The sequence below is a fragment of the Heterodontus francisci genome, chromosome 5, assembly GCF_036365525.1.
Source record: "Heterodontus francisci isolate sHetFra1 chromosome 5, sHetFra1.hap1, whole genome shotgun sequence".
NCBI classification, from domain to species: Eukaryota; Metazoa; Chordata; class Chondrichthyes; order Heterodontiformes; family Heterodontidae; genus Heterodontus; species Heterodontus francisci.
Genome location: NC_090375.1, coordinates 21781764 through 21802341, shown reverse-complemented (window position 1 = coordinate 21802341; position 20578 = coordinate 21781764). Strand labels below are relative to the sequence as shown.

At 43.4% G+C, this 20578-nt stretch overlaps 1 protein-coding gene across 2 annotated transcripts in view; it reads left to right on the top strand.

Moving 5' to 3' along the window:
- Positions 1 to 20578, top strand: part of LOC137369515 (cadherin-7-like) — a 151310-nt gene that overhangs the window by 14298 nt on the left and 116434 nt on the right. The window contains exons 2-3 of one of the 2 annotated variants that reach the window (XM_068030774.1): positions 1518 to 1812; positions 4428 to 4547. In XM_068030774.1, the coding sequence (XP_067886875.1) occupies positions 1518 to 1812; positions 4428 to 4547 (415 nt within the window). Of the gene's footprint in view, positions 1 to 1517; positions 1813 to 4427; positions 4548 to 20578 lie in introns of those variants that run through there. The other variant, XM_068030775.1, reaches the window with a different exon arrangement.

Genomic DNA, 20578 nt, shown 5'->3' with positions numbered 1-20578 from the left:
GTTGTTTTTTTCTCGAGATGTGTGAGACTGTTATTAAAACAACAAATATTTTTCAAGATGTTAAAACGTCTGAATTGTGTGATTTTTTTTCTTTTATCGCAGCTGTCAGCACCTCTCAGCTTATTGCAATTATTTTACTCAATAAAGAGCATAATTCAACATGTTGAAGCTGACAATTAAAGCAAAAATATTCCACTGTGCAGAAATTGCCGTAGACTGACAAATGATTATCAGAGAGGATTTTTATAGACCAAGGAATGCGAAGTGAGACACTGAGTCACAGATATATGACAGCGCTAAATGGTGAGTTGCAGGATCCATGATAGTCCAGAAGTATTGCTCATGCCGTGAGGAATAATTACGGATCACAGGCCTTTTTGGAGCGAGCAAAAGCTAATTATCCTTGTTCGTTTCACAAGCCTCTTCTATTTTGCTTATAGAGTAGGCGGCAAAGGAAAACCAGGAGCAGGGTTACCGCCTTCCCCCGTCTTCTGGTCATGCAATGGCATGTGGGGCAGGCTGATCAAAACAAAATAGAGGCAATTTTAACCTGGCTTGCTGGGTGGGAGAACCACGGGATCAGGTGGAACACTGATTTGACATCCTATCCAATGGGAACAATATTAACCTATTGCTCCAGTCGGGAAATGACGGATTTGGTGCAATAAGGGTTTTCCACCCTGCCTGAAGCAGACAAGCAACATTGGGCCGGCTGTAAAATCAACATTCCACCCAATCCCGTGGGTCTCCCAATCCAACAGGTCAGTGTAAAATTGCCCCTTGTTGTCCACCAAGTGACCAAAGGTCTTAGTTTTAGCTGGTCCTTCGGAGTGGGAGATTATTGAATGGAAAATAATGGCCAGGTTTCCCTTTTGCGGTATAATTCCTACAGATTGCATGAAGTTGAGGCAACCATAATCCTCAGTCTCCTCCCAAACTGACTTTGTTTTGGAAAATTGTTTAATGTTTAATGTGAAGCACAACAAGACGATGTAACACAGAATGGTCATCAGCCTGGAACGTTAACTCTGTTTCTCTCTCCACAGATACTGCCTGACCTGCTGAGTATTCCCAGTGTTATCTGTTTTTATTTTCAGACTTGCAGCATCCGCAATATTTTGTATCACTGAAAGAGATTATCTGGTCATTATTACATTGCTGTTTGTGAGGGTTTGCTGTGCGCAAATTGGTTTCTGCGTTTCCTACACTGCAACAGTGACTGCATTTCATAAAGTACTTCATTTGCTGTAAAGTGCTTCAATATGTCCTGAGATCATGAAAAGTGCAATATAATTGCAAGTTTTTCTTTCAAGTCTTTCTTTACACCACGGCATGCTCAGTTACTTCAATTGAAAGCCATAAAAGATATTTGCCAATCATATGACTGGCGTACATTACCCAATAGGTTTGTCGGAGAGATTGAGCATGTGCACCCTCAGCATAAGAATACCCTTTCATTATTGTGCTAACTGACTTGTGTACTGAATAACTCTAATCTTGCTTTTATTTGCCACCAGCTTCACTCTGATGTTGACAGGGGAGATGGTTCCATTAAGTACATCCTTTCAGGAGAAGGTGCAGGTTCCATCTTCATTATCGATGAGAACACGGGGGACATTCACGCGACCAAAAGGCTGGATCGTGAGGAGCAGGCCTACTATGCATTACGTGCACAAGCTGTCGACCGGTTAACAAACAAACCTGTCGAACCCCTGTCCGAGTTTATTGTGAAAATACAAGACATCAATGACAATGAGCCCCAGTTTCTGGATGGTCCATATGTGACCAGTATCCCTGAAATGTCTCCTGTGGGTAAGTTTATAAAAGCAACATGTTGTTATGCAATCGCCTAGCACTCTTCTAACTTGTATGTTGATTCTATATGTGTGTAGATTCCATCAATGTGTTATGGTGTGTATCACCCGCATTTTACTTATCTGCCGGAATTGGCACCATTACCTCCCAGTTGGGAAATTGTGACCAGGAGGAGGTCATTTAGCCCCATATTCCTTAATCATTACAGTTAACAAAAATCTATCAATCTCAGATCAGTTCTTAATTTTAAATCCATCACCAATTGTCATTTACAGAAGAGATTTCCAACTTTGACCACCCTTTGCGTGAAGAAGTGTTTTCTAATTTTACTCCTGAAAGATCTGGCTCTAATTTTTAGGCTGTGTCCTTCAGTCCTAGACTCCTCAAGCAGTGTAAATAGTTTCTCTCTATCTGCCCTTTCAGTTCCCCTTAATATCCTGAAAACTTCAATTGAAATCATCCTTTAACAATCTAAATTCCAGGGATTACAACCCTAGTTTGTGTAACCTCTCCTCGTAATTTAACCTTTGGAGGTCAGGTATCATTCTGGTAAATCTGTGCTGTACTCCCTCCAAGGCCAATCTAACCTTCCTAATGTGTAGTGCCCAGTACTGCTCACAGTTCTCCAGGTGGGAGTTAACCAAGGCTTTTTATCGCTGTAGCTTAACTTGAGGAGATACTTTGTGATGTGGAAGTGAACACATAGCTCCCAGAAAAAGAAATACATTTATTTTGAAAGCTTCTTTCTGTAGTTTAAAATGACTGAGTAGGATTAATAGAATACTTTCTGAAATTGGTGAATTGTGGCACAGAAAGGATAAATTAGTTTCTGCTCCAAAATCCATGACACGCAGTCCTTTGTCCATCCATTGGGTCAGTCTCTGGACTTGTGCAGTAATGAAAACAAATGTACCTTTGCAATATTCACACTGAATCCTCAGTATTCAATGACTTGTGTGTGTGGTTGTTCATAGAATTCAAACCTTTACACGAAAATCTTTCAACAGAGTGAAAAATGCAGGAATGTACAAAATAGTGGAGCCCATTCCTATAGTATTATCACTGATTAAAAGTATTCTTGATGTTGTAATAATTCATTCAAAATTATAATTGATAAAATATCCATTAATATTTTGTCTGCGATACATGAATATTGATGGCTGTTTCCATCTCACTGTAGCATGATTAACAGTCATAGAATAACACTGTAATATCATTGATATAAATAATTGATACATTTAATAAAATACTGTTAAACTGTTGGAACTAATTATTATTTTATTAAATCTATAATAAATGCTTTCAACATTTTATCTTCCCTTCTCCATTTCTCCCTTCTATCAGACATGCCCCAACCTCCACAATATTTTCTGGCACCCTCTTTTTTCCCAGGTAGCACAGTTAAGCTGCTAGTCATGCGGGCCCTCAGCTCGCTGCACCTTGCGGGCGTGGGTGGTGGGAGATTAGGAAGCTCCACATTGAGCTAATTGGCAGGTCCAGCCTGGAGGGGTGCAAGGTGGCGGGGGTGAGGGCTTCGCACTGGCTCCAACTCTATGTGGCAGACAGGAGGAGATACTCCCATTTCTACAACAATTTTTTTAAAAACAAGTTAAGTTTCTTTGTCTGTTTTATGCATCCTTTGACGAAAGGATTTGAACTCACCTTCTCTGGATTAGTGGTCCAGTAGCACAACCTCTACAGCTACTGTAGCCAACTGCAAACTATACAAAAGCAGAGATGTTAGACAAGGACCATGAATGCAAAGTTATACACTGTACTAGCTTGGATTTATCTGGTTAAAAAGAATTCTTTCCTCCTTTAAGATACTCCTTAAACCTATCTGTTTCAGCAAGCTTTTGATCATCTGCCCTCAAATTGCCTTATGTGGTTCAGTGTCAAATTTTACTTTATAACACTCCTATGAAGCACCTTGGAATGATACAGTATGTTAAAGGTGCTATATGAATACAAGTCGTTGAATCTGAGTTTTGGGCCTATTTGGGTCTTTGAGACACAGACGTTCTTGGCTATCAAGTTATAGGAATGGGCAATGAGATATGACCCACATATTGTGATGCTTTCTTATATCACACTGGGAAAGATCACCCCTCACACAAAGTTGCACGGATATAGTTATTTATAAAGGCAAAAGTTACCATCGGGTCCACGATCTTGAGAGAAATTGCTTCAAGTGTTTGTACAGTAATGTTGCTGATGGCAGTTTCATGCAGATAATGGTTGGGGCAGTTTTCCTGGACTTGTCCATCAGTCAACAGACAGAAATATTGGAGGAGCATAAAACCAACACTGCACCCAGAACCTGTGGGTTTCCCACCTGGTGAGTTAGATTAAAATTTCCCCCATTTAAGGACTCTGACTCTGTTAATGTGCACACAATTTGGAAAAGAAATGTCATCGTTTGAACACAAACTACATTTTAGAAGATTGGGGAAAAAAAAAACTTTACAAAACAGGGCATAGGAAGGACTATGAAAAATGCAGAATGTTTTGATGTATTTTGCAGTTTATTTCCACATTATATCACTTTGACAATGGCTCCTTGGTATCTGATGTATTTCGTTTAACAAATGCTCCACGACATTTATGTGCAGGAACGTCAGTGATACAGGTGACAGCGACTGATGCTGATGATCCTACTTATGGAAGCAGTGCCAGAGTGGTGTACAGTATCCTCCAGGGGCAGCCATATTTCTCCGTGGAGCCAAAGACAGGTGATTATCACTGACAATATCTATTTTGCACCAGACTGTAGAATTTGGCAATCCTACAACTTCAATTATAATATCTTGTCAGACCTAAATGTATTCACTTTTGTTCTGCCTTGTTTTGTTACACTCCATGCCATGACGTCAGTAACAATTCCATTAATTTAGAGACTTCTTATTTATTCCTAATATATACTAATAAATCCAATGGGGAATTCAGGAGAATTGTCTTTACCGAGTGAGTGGTTAGAATGTAGAACAAGCTACCACGTGGTGTGGTTGAGGCGCATTTCATAGATGGATTTAAGGGGAAGCTAGATAAGCACATGAAGGAGAAAGGAGTAGAAGATTATGCTGATTGTGCTAGATGGAGAGGGGCGGGAGGAGGTCATGTGGAGCATAAATGCCAACATGGATGAGTTGGGCTGAATGGTCTTTTTCGGTGCTGCAGACTCTATGTAATTCCATGTAAGTTAAAGAGTGCAGTATAAAATGTGTATAAAACATTGGAAGCTGCAATACCTGCACTAATGTCAACTGCTGCCTGTCACACTATAGTTGCGAGGTCTTGCCACTAGGTGACGCTGTGGAGTGAATTTCTGAACTCTATCCCAAATCTGCCCCCATCTTGTCTTTTCAATCCTGAAGGTTTGAAAGTTTAACTGCAGGTAAATATTAACATTTTATTTTTTTTAAATGTATTGCCTACCCTGTTTATCACTGAGCCTATAATTCTGCTCTCGCCACCTTCCGCCTCCTTTAACATGTCCATTGCCTCTGTTGGCATTCTTGACCCTTTTCCTAAAAAGGAAACTTTAAACTTCTGCCACGTGGCTCTGCTTCCCATTGCCTGCCCTGAAAAAGCATTAAATTTGAGGTCTGTATCACCAATCTCTACGTTAATCTTTATTCCTGTTGGCTAGCTGCAAAAAACAATGAAACTTTGAACCTGCGATCCCAATGTCCAATCCGCACTGTGTAAAAAAAAAACCGAGAACGTAATTTCAGCTTTTCATACGGCCCTGCTCCATAAATTTTTTTTAAAAAAAGGCTTAATGAGCACCTGTTTAAAAACAAAGGAAACAAACAAATACTTGAATGGAAAAAAGTTGCAGAGCTTTGGGGAAAGAGCAAGGGAGTAGGACTAATAGGATAGCTCTTTCAGAGAACTGGCACAGGCATGATGGGCCGAATGGCCTCCTTTTGTACTGTATAATTCTATTTCCTATTTTACTGTGCTCTAAACTCTTTCCATGTCAAAAGCTATATTTAAAAATAATGTAAAATTTATCTTGCTCCTGGTCTCACCACTCCAGCTAGAAGATACGATTTTCTAAGTGTAGCCCTGCAGGCCACTGTTTGCCCTCACCCCTGATGCCAGCTTTCCTGCCTCTGTTGGAAATGTAGCACCAGCAGCCCCCACTCCCTGCTCATCCCCGTTCTACAATGCCAAGCCCAGCTCCACTTTATAAAGGAAAGTGTAAAAACTTCACCCTGTTCCCTCTCGTTATTGGGCTGGATTTTAAGCAGCCCTTGATGTCATGATCCGTGGAGGGGGTGAGGGGGGGGGGGGCCTGAAGATGGCTCCGGATGAGGCCCGCCACGGACCTGGACACGGCAGGGCCCAGTCCTATCCTCCCGACGGCGGCAAGGCTCTGTGGCAGCGCTCCCCGCCCCCCCCACCACCCCCCCGGCATTGGGCAATGGGACCACAATTAACATATTCAAATCAATCAAATTTATATATGTAAATACACTTACCTGAGATCTTGAGGGCTCGCTGTGAGCTTCGGTGCAGCAGCCAGCGCTCCCATGCCTTCACCGTCCGGAGAAAAGAAGCATGACGCTGCCGGGGAGGGGGGAGGAGGTATATTTATCAGTGCGGGGGTCGGGTTGTGGAGGGAGGGTGCAAATACACATAATGGGTGCAAAGGGAATGCGGGAAGGGTTGAACTTTAAACTTTGTGCAGTTTCGGGTGGGGGAACGTCAGATGTAAGGGGTTGTGTGTTTTGAGGGAGAAAGTGCAAATATTTATTGTAATTGTTATTGGGGAGTGGGAAAGGGGCGTTCGAAATGTATTTATTTAATTTTGGGGGGCTATTTCTTTGAACATTTAAATATGCCGGCAGGGCTTTAAAAATGGTTCCTGTGCACAATGAGCTGACACCATTGCCAGGGATGGACAGTTCGGCCCCTCCATGTGATGGGGAGGATGGGGGGGGGGGGGTGGGGTGTGCGGGCCGCCCCGGCTATTTAAATGAGTTGCCCTTTTTTGAGCTCGCTGCTGAGATCAGTGGCGGGCTTACAGTATCCAGCCCATTGTCGCTGATATATAGCCCCGCTAATTAAAAAAAAAATAACTCTCCTGTTTCAAACTTGAATAAAAAAATAAGACTATGACCTTGATAAATAATTGAAGGAAAAGATCTACAGGGCCATGGAGAAAGACTGTGGCGAGTTGGATAAATTGAACAGTTCTTTAAAGAGCCAGAACAGACGCACTGGGCCGAATAGCTTCCTCCTGTGCTGTATTATTCTATGATTCTATGTTTCTACGTTCCAGTTTGAAACAAAATATCTTCCACAAGAACCCTGCTGCTCTAACATAATGTATCCTTTCACTAACTATGAGCAGTACCGTGACAGTGTCACGTTTCATCCAATGTACCTTTTGATTATTGCACACCAGATGTCACACTCCGGCTGTCATGCCTCGAACTTTGTCACAGATGCAAAACAATCTAACTTGAAGCCTAAAGGTTACAATTATTTCCCAATCGGCAACATGTTCCCTCGGTAATCAACTCTCGAGCTGTGTTCACTTAGTAACATGAGAACTTAAGAAATAGGAACAGGAGTAGGACACATGGCCCCTTGGGCATGCTCCGTCATTCAGTCAGATTATGGCTGATTTTCTACGTCAATGGGTGGGGGTTTGATATAGTCTGCAGGGATTTTAGCAAGGATTTGGACAATGTCCCATATGACAGACAGGTGAGGAAAGTAAAGCCCATGGGATCCAAGGTAACGTGGCAAGTTGGATCCAAGATTGACTGAGAGGCAGGAAGTAAAGGGTTATGGCCGATGGGTATTTTTGTGACTGGAAGGCTGTTTTCAGTGGGGTTCCACAGGGTTAAATGCTAGGCCCTTACTTTTGTGATATATATCAATTATTTAGATTTAAATATAGGGGGCATGATTAAGACCGTTACAGATGATGCAAAAATTGGCCATGTGGTTGAAAGTGAAGAAGAAAACTGTAGACTGCAGGATGATATCAATGGTGGGCAGAAAAGTGATAAATGGAGTTCATTCAGGAGAAGTGTGAGGTAATGCATTTGGGGAGGACAAACAAGGCAAGGGAATACACAACAATTAATAGGATACCGAGAAGTGTAGAGGAATAGAGGGACTTTGGAGTACATGTCTGCAGACCCCTGAAGGTAGCAGGACATTTTCTTTGGTCTCCTTGTCTCGAGAGACAATGGGTAAGAGCCTGGAGGTGGTCAGTGGTTTATGGAGCAGCGCCTAGAGTGACTATAAAGGCCAATTCTAGAGTGACAGGCTCTTCCACAGGCGCTGCAGATAAAGTTGGTTGTCGGGGCTGTTACACAGTTGGCTCTCTCCTTGTGCTTCTGTCTTTTTTCCTGCCAACTGCTAAGTCTCTTTGACTCGCCACTCTTTAGCCCCACCTTTATGGCTGTCCGCCAGCTCTGGCGATCATTGGCAACTGACTCCCATGACTTGTGGTCAATGTCACAGGACTTCATGTCGCATTGCAGACGTCTTTAAAGCGGTGGGACGACCGGTGGGTCTGATACCAGTGACGAGCTCGCTGTACAATGCGTCCTTGGGGATCCTGCCATCTTCCATGCGGCTGACATGGCTAAGCCATCTCAAGCGCCGCTGACTCAGTAGTGTGTATATGCTGGGGATGTTGGCCACCTCGAGGACTTCTGCACTGGAGATACAGTCCTGCCACCTGATGCCAAGAATTCTCCGGAGGCAGCAAAGATGGAATGAGTTGAGACGTCGCTCTTGGCTGACATACGTTGTCCAGGCCTTGCTGCCGTAGAGCAAGGTACTGAGGACACAGGCTTGATACACTCCGACTTTTGTGTTCCGTGTCAGTGCGCCATTTTCCCACACCTTCTTGGCCAGTCTGGACATAGAAGCGGACGCGTTTCCCATGCGCTTGTTGGTTTGTGCATCGAGAGACAGGTTACTGGTGATACTTGAGCCTAGCAGAACATGGAGATAAGGTATTTCAGAAGGCATTGAATATAAGTGCAAGGAGGTTAGGCTAGAATTGCATAAAACACTAGTTAGACTGCAGCTGGAGTACTCCGCACAGTTTCCATCACCACATTACAGGAAGGATGTGATCGCATTAGAAAGGATACAGGGGAGCTTTATGAAGATGTTGAAAGGGCTGGAGAATTTTACCTATGAGAAATGATTGGATAGGCTAGGGTTGTTTTCTTCAGAACAGAGGTGGCAAAGGGGAGATTTAAGTGAGGTGTATAAGATCATGAGGGGCCTAGATAGAGTGGATAGGAAGGACCTATTTCCCTTAGCAGGGAGGTCAATAATCAGGGGGAATAGATTTAGTGTAATTGGCTGAAGGATTAGAGGGGAATTGAGGAGAATTTTAATTTCATCTAGAGGGTGATGGGGATCTAGAACTCACGACCTGAAAGGTGTGGTAGCAGTAGAAACCTTCATTGTGATCAAAAAAATACTTTGATATGTGCTTGAAGTGCCGTAGCTGACAGGGCTACAGACCAAGAGTGGGACAGTGGGATTAGACTGGAGAGCTCTCTTTCAGCTGGCATGGACATGATAGGCCAAATACCTCATTCTGTGGCATAGGTTTTCTTTGTATCTAACTCCACTTTCCCAACCTATCCCCTATTCCTTGATTCTCTTAGTGCCCAAAAATCCAACGATCTCAGCCTTGAATATTACTCATCGACTGAGCATCCACAGCTCCCTGGTGCAGAGAATTCAAAAGATTCACAACCCTCTGAGTGAAGACATTTCTCCTCAGCTCAGTCCTAACTGGCCAACCCCTTTATCCTGAGACTGTGACCCCTGTTCTAGATTCCCCCGCCAGGGGAAACAGCCTCTTAGCATCTACCCTAGCTTTTGTGGCTTGACTGGATAATAGGTTAATATGTACTTAATTGGATAGGGCCAATTTCAATGGGGTGAGAACAGATCTTTCCCAGGTAATCTCTGGATTACTCCCAGTGCCAGGTACAAGCGAGAGTAGAAATAGGAAGATAGGGAGGATCAATGATGATTGAGGCATGGTGCAGGAGAGAGGGCTTCAGATTCTTGGGGCATTGGAACCAGTTCTAGGGCAGGAGGCACCGGTTCAAAAGGGACGAGTTGCATCTCAACAGGACTGGAACCATCATGCCAGCAGGGAGGTTCACTAATGTGGTTGAGAGGGTTTAAACTAAATTGGCAGCAGAATGGGCACCAGCATATAGAAGGAGAAAAGAGAAATAAGATGCGTAAAGAAATGTGAGTGTTGGATACTACTATAGAAGGAAGTAGTACGGTATTAGTTAGGAACAGATTAAGAAGGACTACAAGAAATACAAAGACAGATTTACAATACTTGTGTGTAAATGCACAAAGTGTGATGAATAAGGTTGGTGAGCTACAAGCACAAATAGCCGTGTGGGAATATGATGCAGTAGCAATTAAGGAAACATGGCTTAAAAATGGTGAGGGCTGGGCATTTAATATTCAAGCTTTATAATGGGGCAAATTTAAAGACCCCTGGAGTCGGGGATTATTGTGGTGGGGGAGGGTGGCCAGGAAAATATCTCCGGGAGGGGCCCGCCATGGGCTCGACCCATATTGCTGGTGGCAGAGAGACCTCGTGTTCCCCAGAACCCCATCCCCAACACTGCCGCTCGGCAGCAGGAATAAAATTTGAATATTTTGATTTATTTAAAGTAATGAAAATACTTACCCGCTCCCAGTGCGATATTCGTGCCGGTGGCTGGCACTCTTACGCCTTCGGTGGGACACTGGAGAGGAGGGGGGCGCAGGTAAGTATTTCAGTGTAAGAGTAGGGGGAGCGGAGTCAAACTATTGTCATTGTTCCAGGGGGTGGTGGGAAGGGGTAAAGGTTAAAGTTTTGAACTTTGGAGGGGGACGGTCGGGAGCACAAGTTAAGTTTTTTGCGGGATAGGGCAAGTAATGAATCTGAAGGTCATGGGGGGTGGGGGGGGGGGGGGTGGGGGGAGGCGGTGGGAGCTCAGGGTAACTTTAGTTGATTTTTCTAAGTCTTTTTTCTTCAAAAATGTAAAAGTGTAATGGAGGGCTGGAAGCCCTTCAAACACCTGCACCCTCCATGTCATTGGTGGGGGGGGGGGGGCAGTCCGCCCCAGCCATGTGAATGAGCCGCCGCATTCAATATCACAGCGGCTCCATGGAGCAAAGCCCATGCGTGCAGGCCGCTATTTTATCACGGCCACCGCCAATTACGGCGGCAGCAACATAAGTTTCAGGCCAATGTGTTCAGGAAAGATAGGGAAGAAACAAAGGAATTGGGATGGCAGTACTGATTAGGGAAGACATTGTAGTCTTAGTAAGGGAGGATGTCCTTGAGGGGACAAAGACAGAATCCGTTTGGTTAGAGTTGAGAAGCAAGAAATGTATGAATATTAGGGCTATTTTATAGGCTGACAAATAGTTAGTGAGAGATAGAGGAGTCAATCTGCAGGAAAATCACAGAGGTGTGCAAGAACTAAAGAGTGGCAATATGGGGGACTTTAATTATTCTAATATCGATTGAGATAACGCTAGAATAAAGGGTAAGGAGACAGAGGTATTTCTGAAATGTTTTCAGGAGAATTGCCTTAACCAGTATGTTCTCGGTCCAATCAGGAAAGAAGCATTGCTGTATCTGGTGATGGCCAATGAGGTGGATCAAGTGTCTGTGGGGGAACAGTTGGGATAGAGTGATCATTGTGTGATCAGATTTAGATTAATAATGGTACTTAGGAACATAGGAAATAGGAGCAGGAGTAGGCCATTCGGCTCCTTGAGTCTGCTCTGCCATTCAATTAGATCCTCACTGATCTTCTACCGAAATGCCATTTTACCACACTATCCCCATATCCCTTGATAGCTTTAATACCTAGAAGTCTACTGATCTCTGTCTTGAACATACTCAATGACTAAGCCTCCACAGCCCTTTGAGTAGAGAATTCCAAAGATTCACCACCGTCTAAGTGAAGAAATTCCTCCTCATCTCAGTCTGGCCTACTTCTTATTCTGAGACTGTATCCCCTGGTTCTAGACATACCCCAGCCAGGGGAAACATCCTTCCTGCATCTACCCTTTCAAGCCCTGTAAGAATTTTGTATGCTTCAATGAGATCACCTCTCATTCTTCGAAACTCGAAAGAATACAGGCTCAGTCTCCTCAATTTCTTCTCATAGGACAATCCCATCATCCCAGGAATCAGTCTGATGAACCTTTGTTGCACTCCCTCTATGGCAAGGATATCCTTCCTTAGACCAAAACTGTACACAACACTCCAGGTGCGGTCTCACCAAGGCGGTGTACAATTTCAGCAAGACATCTTTACTCCTGTACTCAAATCCTCTTGCAATGGAGAAGAGCAAGGAGCAATCTAAAGTAGAACTTCTAACTTGGAAGAAGGCTAACTTCAATGGGATGAGAGGGGATCTAGCAGAGTAAAATGGAACCAAAGACTGACAGGAAAAACGGTAACAGAACAATGGGTGATCTTTGAGGAGGAGATGTTTCAGGTATAGGCTAGTTACATTCCACAGGGGTAAAAGGTAATGGAACCAAAGCCATGAATCCTTGGATGATGAGGGAGAAACAGAATAATAAAAAAGAGGGTGTATGATGGATGCCAGGTGAATTCTTCAAGCGAGAGCCAGGCCAAATATAATCAATTGAGAGGGAAAGAGAAGAGGAAAATAAGACTGGCAAAGAGAGAAAATGTAAACAGAATGGCAGTTAACATAAAGGGAATCCAAAAATCTTCTACTGGCATGTAAATAGTTAGAGGGTAGTAAGAGGTGGGGTGGGCCTGATGAAGGACAAAGAAGGTGATGTATGCTTTAAATGCCCAGGGCAAGGCAAGAATACATAATAAGCATTTTGTATCAATGTTTACTAAGGAAGAGGATATCATAGAGTAATGGATGGGATGACAGTTGATAGGCAGGATGTACTGGAAGGGCTGGCTGTGCTTAGAGTGAATCAACCAGTTGGTCCGGAAGGCTTGCATCCCAGGCTGCTAAAGAAATTGGGAGTGGAGATTTTGGAAGGGCTTACCATAATCTTCCAATCTTCCCTAAATACAGGGGGAGGTGCCAGAGGATTGGAGAGTGGCAAATGTGACCCCTTTATTCAGGAAAGGGCACATGGACATTCCTAGTATCTACAGGCTGGTCAGTTTAACATCAGTGGTGAATAAGGTTTTAGAAACAATAATCAGGGGAAAAAATAACAATAATCAGGGGTTTGAGTTAATGAAGGAGAGCCAGCACGGATTTGTAAAAGGCAGATCATGCTTGACCAATCTAATTGGATTGAATTGTTTGATAAAATATCAGAGAAGGTTGATGAAGGGAATGCAGTGGATGTTGTCTATATGGTTAATAAAATTGAGGTGCATGGAATAGGAGGGTCAGTGTCAGCTTGGATAAAAAAATTGGCTCAAGGACAGAAAACAGTGAGTCATGGTAAATAGCTCTTCTTCAGTCTGGAGGATGGTAGACAGTGGTGTTCCCCAAGGTTCAGTGCAAGGACCACTTTTTTAATATATACAAATGACTTGGATATTGGAATACAGAGTAAAATTTCAAAATTTGCCCATGATACCAAACTTGGAGGTATGGCAGACAGCAAGAATGATACGAATCGCCTGCAACAGGACAGAGATAGGTTAGCAGAATGGACAGACAAGTGGCAGATAGAATTTAATACAGAGAAGTGTGGGGGATGCATTTTGGCAGAAGGGATAGGGTGAGGCAATAAATACTAATTGGTACAGTTCTAAAGAGTGTACAAGGACAGAAGGACCTGGGGTTCCCTGTGCATAGATCTTTGATAGCAGCACGACATATTGAGAGTGAAGTTCGGAAAGCAAATGGATCTTAAGCTTCATAAATAGCAGTACTGAGTACAAAAACAGGGAAGTTATTTTGAACCTTTATAAAGCTCTAGTCAGGCCACAGCTAGAGTATTGTATTCATTTCTGGTCACCACACTTTAGGAAGGAAGTGAGGGTCCTTAATATGGTGCAGAGGAGATTTACCAGAATGGTTTCAGAGATGAGGGATTTTAGGTACAAGTTTGGAGAAGCTGGGGTTATTCTCCTTGAGGCAAAGGAGATTGAGGGGAGATTTGAAAGAGGTGTACAAGATTCTGACAGCTTTAGATAAGGCAGACAAGGAAAAAAAATATCCCATTAGCTAATGGCACAATGATTAGGTGACACAGATAAAAGGTTTTGGGCAAGAGATGCAGGGGGGATGTGAGGAAGACATTTTTTATGCAGCAAGTGGTAATAGCCTGAAACTTTCTGCCTGCAAGGGTGATGGAAGTGGAGATGATGAATGATTTCAAAAGGAAATTGGATGGAAATAAACTTGCAGGGCTATGGGGATAAAAACGTGTGGAATCGGACTGATTGAATTGTTCGACAGAGAGCCAGCATGGGCTCGATGGGGCGAATGGCCTCCTTCTGTGTCGTTATAACTCTATGACTCTAAATTGGAATCAAAGATTGGCAGGAAAAACTGTAACAGAACAATGGGCTGTCTTTAAAGTGGAGATGGGTCAGGCACAATCGAGACACATTCCCATGAATGGGAAAGGAGGGGGAATCAAAGCCAGAGCTCCAGAGTGATGAAAGAGATAGAGAATAAGATGAAGCAGAAAAAGTGTGTCTATGACAGATGTCAGGTTGATAATACAAGTGAGAACCAGGCTGAAAATAAAAAGTTCAGAGAGAAAGTGAGAAAGGAAATAAGAGAGGCAAAGAGAGAGTATGAGAAGAGACTAGTAGCTAACATAAGAGTGAATCCAAAAGTCTTCTTTAGGCATATAAATAGTAAAAGGGCAGAAAGAAAGGGGTGGGGCCAGTTAGGGACCAAAAAGGGATTGACACATGGGGTTAGAGGGTATGACTGAGATATGAAATGAGAAATTTGCATCTGTCTTTACCAAGGAAGAAGATGCTGCCAAAGTCAAAGTGAAAGCGAAAATAGTTGAGATACTGGATAGGCAAAAAATTGAAAAAAGTGGAGGTACACACAAGAACACACGAAATAGGAGCAGGAGTAGGCCATTTGGCCCATTGAGCCTGCTCCACCATTCAATATGATCATGTCTGATTTTAGGCTTCAACTCCACTTTCCTGCCCGCTCGCCATACCCCTTGATCCCTTGGGGCAATCACATTGCTGGGAGTGTACTATAGATCCCCAAACAGTCAGAGGTAGATAGAAGAGCAAATATGTAGGCAAATCTCTGAGAAGTGCAAAAACGATAGGGAATTTTACCCCAATATTAACTGGGATAGTTTTAGTTTGAAAGTAATTGAGGGAGCAGAATTCTTGAGGTGCATTCAGGAGAACTTTTTTGGCCAGTATGTAGCAAGTCCAACAAGCGAGAGCACTGTCTTGGACTTAGTTTTAGGAAATTAAGATGGGCAGGTGGAAGGAGTGGCAGTGGGAGAGCATTTTGGTGGTAGTGATCATAATTCAGTCGGCTTTAACATAATTATGGAAAAGGACAAGGATAGAGCAGGAGTTAGAGTTCTCAATTGGGGCAAGGCCAATTTTACTAAACTGAGGAGTGATTTAGTGAACGTGGACTAGAAACAACTATTTGAAGGTAAATCAGTGTCAGAGCACTGAAGATACAAGGAGTTCAGAGTAAACATGTTCCCACAAAGATAAAGGGTGGGACGGCCAAATCTAGAACTCCATGGATGTCAAGAAACCTACAAGGCAAGATAAAGCAAAAAAGGCAAGCTTATGTGCAACACTGACAACTCAACACTACTGAAAGCTGAGACAAGGATAAAAAGTGCAGGGGTGAAATCAAAAAGGAAATTAGGAAAGCAAAGAGAGGATATGAAAGAATATTGGCAAGAAAAAATCAAGGTGAACCCAAAGATGTTTTATCAATACATTAAGAGTAAGAGGATAACTAAGGAGGGAGTTGGGCCCATAAAAGACCAAAAAGGTAAGCTATGTGTAGGGGTGGAAGGTGTTGGTCTAGTTCGTAATGAATGCTTTGCATCTGTCTTCACAAAAGAGAGGAACAATGCAGATATTGTAGTTAAGGAAGAGGTATGGGAAGTATTGGATATGATAAACAGAGAGAGAGAGGAAGTATAACTGGGATTAGCATCCTTGAAAGTGAATAAATCACCATGGCCAGATGAAATGTACCCCAGGCTGTTAAAAGAAGCCAGGGAGGAAATAGTAGAGGCTCTGACCATCATTTTCAAGTCTTCATTGGATACAGGTGTGATGCTGCGGTATTGGAGGACTGCTAACATTGTACCATTGTTTAAAAAGGGAGCGAGGGATATATCGAATAATTACATGCCAGCCAATCGAACCTCAGTAATGGCAAATTATTGGAACCAATTCTGAGAGACAGGACGAACTGTCACTTAGAAGGGCACGGATTAATCAAGGATAGTAGACATGGATTTGTTAAGGGAAGATTTTGTCTACCTTGATTGAATTTTTTGATGAAATGCAGTTGATATGGTCTGCATGGAATTTAGAAAGGCTTTTGACAAGGTATCCATGGCATCCAGGGAATGTAGCAAGCTGGATACAAAATTGGCTCAGTGGAAGGAAACAAAGGGTAATTGTTGATTGGTGTTTGTGCGACTGGAAGGGTGTTTCTAGTGGCACTTTGCAGGGCTCAGTACTAGGCTCCTTGCTTTTTGTGGTATATATCAACAATTTGGACGTAAATGTAGGGGGCATGATCAAGAAGTTTGCTGATGACAAAAGTTGGCTTTGTGGTTGACATTGAGGAGGATAGCTTTAGACTGCAGGATGCATTGATGGAATGGTCAGGTGGGCAGAACAGTAGCAAATGGAATTCAACTTGGCGAAGTGTGAGGTGATGCATTTGGGAAGGTCAAACAAGGCAAAGGAATACATAATTAATGGGAGAATACTGAGAGATGTAGAGGAAGTGAGGGACCTTGGAGTGAATGTCAATAGATCCCTGAAGGCAGGACAGGTCGATAAGGTGGTTAAGAAAGTATATGGAATCCTTTCCTTTAATAGCTAAGGTATAGAATATAAGAGCAGGGAGGTTATGCTGGAACTGTATAACTCTTTGGTTAGGCCACAACTTGAGTACTGTGTGCAGTTCCGGTCACCTCTTTACAGAAAGGATGTAATTGCACTAGAGAGGGTACAGAGGAGATTTATGAGGATGTTGCCAGGACTGGAACGATGGAGCTATGAGGAAAGATTGGATAGGCTGGGTTGTTCTCCTTGGAACAGAGAAGGCTGAGGAAGATTTGATTGAAATGTACAAAATTGTGAGGGGCCTGAATAGAGTGGAGATGAAGGGTCCATTCACCATAGCAGAGACGTCAGTGATTAGTGGGGATAGATTCATAGAGATTGGTAGAACGATTAAAGAACAAAGAACAAAGAAAATTACAGCACAGGAACAGGCCCTTCGGCCCTCCAAGCCTACGCCGATCCAAATCCTCTATCTAAATCTGTCGTCTATTTTCTAAGGGTCTGTATCTCTTTACTTCCTGCCCATTCATGTATCTGTCTAGATACATCTTAAAAGACGCTATCGTGCCCGCGCCTACCACCTCCGCTGGCAAAGCGTTCCATGCACCCACCACCCTCTGCGTAAAGAAATTTCCACGCATATCCCCCCTAAACTTTTCCCCTTTCACTTTGAACTCGTGTCCCCTTGTAATTGAATCCCCCACTGTGGGAAAAAGCTTCTTGCTATCCACCCTGTCTATACCTCTCATGATTTTGTACACCTCAATCAGGTCCCCCCTCAACCTCCGTCTTTCTAATGAAAATAATCCTAATCTACTCAACCTCTCTTCATAGCTAGCACCCTCCATACCAGGCAACATCCTGGTGAACCTCCTCTGCACCCTCTCCAAAGCATCTACATCCTTTTGGTAATGTGGCGACCAGAACTGCACGCAGTATTCCAAATGTGGCCGAACCAAAGTCTTATACAACTGTAACATGACCTGCCAACCCTTGTACTCAATACCCCGTCCGATGAAGGAAAGCATGCCGTATGCCTTCTTGATCACTCTATTGACCTGCGTTGCCACCTTCAGGGAACAATGGACCTGAACACCCAAATCTCTCTGTACATCAAAATCTCTCTGTACATCAATTTTCCCCAGGACTTTTCCATTTACTGTATAGTTCACTCTTGAATTGGATCTTCCAAAATGCATCACCTCGCATTTGCCCTGATTGAACTCCATCTGCCATTTCTCTGCCCAACTCTCCAGTCTATCTATATTCTGCTGTATTCTCTGACAGTCCCCTTCACTATCTGCTACTCCACCAATCTTAGTGTCGTCTGCAAACTTGCTAATCAGACCACCTATACTTTCCTCCAAATCATTTATGTATATCACAAACAACAGTGGTCCCAGCACGGATCCCTGTGGAACACCACTGGTCACACGTCTCCATTTTGAGAAACTCCCTTCCACTGCTACTCTCTGTCTCCTGTTGCCCAGCCAGTTCTTTATCCATCTAGCTAGTACACCTTGGACCCCATGCGCCTTCACTTTCTCCATCAGCCTACCATGGGGAACCTTATCAAACGCCTTACTGAAGTCCATGTATATGACATCTACAGCCCTTCCCTCATCAATCAACTTTGTCACTTCCTCAAAGAATTCTATTAAGTTGGTAAGACATGACCTTCCCTGCACAAAACCATGTTGCCTATCACTGATAAGCCCATTTTCTTCCAGATGGGAATAGATCCTATCCCTCAGTATCTTCTCCAGCAGCTTCCCTACCACTGACGTCAGGCTCACCGGTCTATAATTACCTGGATTTTCCCTGCTACCCTTCTTAAGCAAGGGGACAACATTAGCAATTCTCCAGTCCTCTGGGATCTCACCTGTGTTTAAGGATGTTGCAAAGATATCTGTTAAGGCCCCAACTATTTCCTCTCTCGCTTCCCACAGTAACCTGGGATAGATCCTATCCGGACCTGGGGACCTGTCCACCTTAATGCCTTTTAGAATACCCAACACTTCCTCCCTCCTTATGCCGACTTGACCTAGAGTAATCAAACATCTGTCCCTAACCTCAACATCCGTCATGTCCCTCTCCTCGGTGAATACCGATGCAAAGTACTCGTTTAGAATCTCACCCATTTTCTCTGACTCCACGCATAACTTTCCTCCTTTGTCCTTGAGTGGGCCAATCCTTTCTCTAGTTACTCTCTTGCTCCTTATATATGAATAAAAGGCTTTGGGATTTTCCTTAACCCTGTTTGCTAAAGATATTTCATGACCCCTTTTAGCCCTCTTAATTCCTCGTTTCAGATTGTGCCTACAATCCCGATATTCTTTCAAAGCTTCGTCTTTCTGCAGCCGCCTAGACCTTATGTATGCTTCCTTTTTCCTCTTAGCTAGTCTCACAATTTCACCTGTCATCCATGGTTCCCTAATCTTGCCATTTCTACCCCTCATTTTCACAGGAACATGTTTCTCCTGCACGCTAATCAACCTCTCTTTAAAAGCCTCCCACATATCAAATGTGGATTTACCTTCAAACAGCTGCTCCCAATCTACATTCCCCAGCTCCTGCCGAATTTTGGTATCGTTGGCCTTCCCCCAATTTAGCACTCTTCCTTTAGGACCACTCTCGTCTTTGTCCATGAGTATTCTAAAACTTACGGAATTGTGATCACTATTCCCAAAGTAGTCCCCTACTGAAACTTTAACCACCTGGCCGGGCTCATTCCCCAACACCAGGTCCAGTATGGCCCCTTCCCGAGTTGGACTATTTACATACTGCTCTAGAAAACCCTCCTGGATGCTCCTTACAAATTCTGCTCCATCTAGACCTCTAACACTAAGTGAATCCCAGTCAATTAGAAGGGAGATCAGGAAATACTTTTTCACCCAGAGGGTGGTGAGGGTCTGGAACTCACTGCCTGAAAGGATAGTCAAGACAGAAACCCTCAACTCATTTAAAAGGAGTCTGGATATGCACCTCAAGTGCCGTAATCTGCAGGGCTATGGACCAAATGCTGGAAAGTGAGATTAGGCTCGGTGGGTCGTTTTGCGGCCGGCGCAGACATGATGGGCCAAGTGGCCTTTTTCTGAGCCGTAAACCTTCTATGATTCTATTCTATGATTCTCTGAGAGACCAAAATTCTATCTATCCCAGCCTTAAATGTATTCAGCGATGGAGCATCCACAACCCTCTGGGGTAGAGAATTCCAAAGATTCACAACCCTTTGAACGAAGTAATTTCTCCTCATCTCAGTCACAAGTTATCAGCCCCTTATCCTGAGGCTGTGACCAGGTGTTTTAGATTCCCTGACCAGCGGAAATAAGCTCTCAGTGTCTACCCTTTCCAGCCCCTTCAGAATCTTACATGTTGCAGTGAGTTCACCTCTCTTTCTTCTAAACTCCAGAGAATACAGGCCCAGTTTACTCAACCTTTCATCATAGGACAACCCCCTCATCCCAGGGACCAATTTAGTGAACCTTCGCTGTACCACCTCCAATGAAAATATATCCTTTCTTAAATGCGGAGACAAAAACTGCACACAATATTTCATATGTGGTCTCGCCAAAACCCTGCACAATTGTGGCAAGATTTATTTATTCTTGTACTCCTTGCAATAAAGGCCAACATGCCATTTTCCTTCCTAATTGCTTGCTGTACCTGCATGCTAACTTTCTGTGTTCCTTGTACAAGCACACCCAAGTCTCTTTGAACATCAACACTTACAGGTTTCAC